At 55.0% G+C, this 3,262-nt stretch overlaps 1 protein-coding gene across 1 annotated transcript; it reads left to right on the top strand.

The window, feature by feature from the left end:
- Positions 1 to 1,947: 1,947 nt before the first annotated feature.
- LOC118159372 (olfactory receptor 14C36-like) lies at positions 1,948 to 2,881 on the top strand (the record flags this gene model as incomplete). The annotated part of the gene is made up of 2 exons (XM_035313964.1): positions 1,948 to 2,583; positions 2,722 to 2,881. Coding segments are annotated over exons 1-2 (774 nt in total), but the record flags the coding sequence as incomplete, so codon positions are not given.
- Between the last annotated feature and the right edge of the window lie 381 nt (positions 2,882 to 3,262).

Here is a 3,262-nt window from a genome sequence, read left to right as displayed (position 1 = left end):
ATGGTCATTCCTGCCTGGGTCGGAAATTCCACTGAACAAGCACCTCCCTTAGTGCCTGTAGAGGCCTGACACTCCTCACACTGTTCTCTGGAGAGAGTCACCGCCATCAGGGTGAGCCATCTGCACCCAGCCATGAACAGGTGACACAAGGGAGCTTCCGGGCAGGGGGGCCTTGGGAATCTGCAGCCTTCAGCCAACAGAAACCCCCGGAAGGGGGCAAGGAGACATGGCCAGGGCTGCCCGTGGGGCAGAATACCTGCATCCATCAGGGCAGGGTTGGACGTGAGCAGCTGAGGGGGGACCCTGGGGAGAAGGCCTGGGTGCTACGAGGACACCCCAGGAGCCAGTGGGACATGCTGACAGGGAGCAAGGCCAGCTTGTTACGGGGCTGCACTAGGGGCAGCGGGGGCCACCCAGACCACTTGGGCCACCCTCGACTCAGTGATGCTATGGCTACCTCTGGAGCAGTGTGGCCCAGGCTGAGGGATGTGGGCTTCTTTGGCCCTGTGTCATGCAAGCTCTGGGCAGCAGAGAAGTGGGCTGAGACTGCTCGAGGGGTGGTTGCGGTGATGGTGGAGTTCTTCCTCTTTGTAGGAAAGAGCATGGGAAAGAAAGAACACCACAACATTCAGACTGGGGGTGGTCAGATGGGGGCTGAGGTGAATTGTTTCTCGAAGAACAGAGCTGTGGGGCAAGAGGTCACCCAGAGGGTGTCTGGATCAGCCCCTGGCGATGTGTTTCATGGATTACTGAGGGCAGGTGGAGAGACATCAGTCAAGGCCGGGAGGTGCTGAGGTGAGAGCAAGGTGGGGAAGCAAGGTGGCTAAGTGCTGCAGGGAAGCAGGTGCAGACATGCGACAGCATAGGACAGCCTGTGGTGCTTATTGTCAAGGATCTGTTGCAAGATGGAAGCCCCCAACAGAGCCAGGAGCTTTGTCTGCTGGGCTCTGGCTCTTGTCTCTTTCAGTGAGGTCTATGAGGAGACAGCTCATCCTTACAGAAGGAGGGTCTCAATGCCTCCTCATGCCCCTCCAGGAGCCTAGGAGATGTCCTCCTGGAGCGTTGTCCTTGGCATTGCCCTTACCCACTGTGCACTGACCCAGGAAGAGCCCTAAACCCCACGGGAGGGACAGGAGCTCCCTTCCCAGAGGCTGGGGTCAGGGCCCGACTGTTGGGCTTCATGGGACACATCAAGGTTTCCTCAGCATCAGGGCCACCTTTACTGGGCCTTGGTCTCCCCGCCATCACTGCCTGCACTTTTCTGCTCCAACAAGTCCGTGGGGAGGCTTTGTCAGTAATGACCCTCACTGGGACCAGCTGTCAGGGGAGAACTCCTCACAGCCACCTCCCCACGGTGAGTCTCAGGGTGAGGGCAATGCCACTACACACCCTGCCAGGCTCTCCTGGAGCTGGCACAACCCTCAGCCCATGGGAGCTGTCAGGAGGACGCTCGGTGTTGGAGTTGAAGGGCACGCAGGGCTTGTGTGCTGCAGGGTCAGTGTGCAGGGCCCAAGGGGCATGGGGCAGTAACATCTGCAGTAGAGACTAAGGCTCCTTGAGCACTGCTGCTGCTCTGAGGCACCTCACACACCTCAGCATACAGACGGTACCGACATCACCTTTGTTGTCTCAGGGAATTCTTTGGCCTTCTCCTCATGTCATGCAGCAGGGACATGTCTGTGGCTTGCGGACTTCTCAGCTCACTCCAGGTTCCCTTTGACCTGTTGCTGTAGACCAGGACTGACTGCCACAGAGCCCACAGCACAGCCCCCTGCTTCTTGTGGCACCCTCAGAACACCAACCAGAGAAAGGACAAGGAGCGGCAGGAAGATCGTCCTGAAAGGAGAGAGGCAGTATGTTGTTTGTGTGGGGTTTGTTGAGACATGCAATGGATTGGGGTCAGAAAAGTCCTTAATTTTTGCACTGTCTTTGCTTCTTTTGGACAGGCTCCCTTGCTCAGAGGCAGTAAATGTGTAACAGCAGCTCCATCACCGAGTTCCTCCTGCTGGCATTCGCAAACACACAGGAGCTGCAGCTCCTGCACTTTGCGCTCTTCCTGGGCATCTACCTGGCTGCCCTCCTTGGAAACGGCCTCATCCTCACTGCCATAGCCTGTGACCACCGCCTCCACACCCCCATGTACTTCTTCCTCCTCAACCTTGCTCTCCTCGACATAGGCTGCATCTCCACCACTGTGCCCAAAGCCATGGCCAATGCCCTCTGGAACACCAGGGCCATCTCCTATCAAGGGTGTGCTGCACAAGTCTTCTTTTTAGTCTTCTTGTTCAGTTCAGAGTATTTCCTTCTCACTGTCATGGCCTACGACCGCTACGTTGCCATCTGCCAGCCCCTGCACTACGGGAGCCTCCTGGGCAGCAGAGCTTGTGCCCAGATGGCAGCAGCTGCCTGGGGCAGTGGCTTTCTCAATGCTGTCCTGCACACGGCCAATACATTTTCCCTTCCTCTCTGTTGTGGCAATACCCTCAAGCAGTTCTTCTGTGAAATTCCCCAGATCCTCAAGCTCTCCTGCTCAGACTCCTACCTAAGGGAATCTCAACTTACTACAGCTACTGCTTTTCTGTTGTTGGGGTGTTTTGTTTTCATTGCTCTGTCCTATGTGCAGATCTTCAGGGCCGTGCTGAGGATCCCCTCACAGCAGGGACGGCACAAAGCCTTTTCCACGTGTCTCCCTCACCTGGCCGTGGTCTCCCTCTTTCTCAGCACAGTTATCTTTGCCCACCTGAAGCCCGCCTCGATTTCCTCCCCTTCCCTGGATCTTGTTCTGGCATTCCTGTACTTGGTGGTGCCTCCAGTAGCGAACCCCTTCATCTACAGCATGAGGAACAAGGAGATCAAGGTTGCCATGTGGAAAGTGATGACTGTGTGTTTCTCTTGAGCAATATATTGCCCGCCTTCATCTGTAAATCGCTCCTAATGTTACTCATGACAGGTGAAGCCAGTGGGTCTTATCTTCTTGTGTTGTTATTCTTGTTTTTTTTTTTTTGTTTTGTTTTTTTTTCCCCAATTATATTTTATCAAATGTTGTCAACACAGAAATATAATTCTACATTTTGCTTGTGTATTTAAACCAATTAAAGTGCCTTTTTGTCTTCTGTCCTTCCTCTGAGGCCTTTTTTGGCTGCAGGGACAGTGCCTGTGTGCAGAGGTGGAGGGGAGAAGTGTTGTGGCCCAGCAGCACGGCCAGGGAGCACCAGTGCTGGGTGTTTTGGACGTGTGGTACTAGAAAGGCAGTGGTGCCTCA

The sequence above is a fragment of the Oxyura jamaicensis genome, unplaced genomic scaffold, assembly GCF_011077185.1.
Source record: "Oxyura jamaicensis isolate SHBP4307 breed ruddy duck unplaced genomic scaffold, BPBGC_Ojam_1.0 oxyUn_random_OJ69965, whole genome shotgun sequence".
Lineage (NCBI taxonomy): Eukaryota > Metazoa > Chordata > Aves > Anseriformes > Anatidae > Oxyura > Oxyura jamaicensis.
This window is presented reverse-complemented; position numbering and strand designations above follow the sequence as displayed.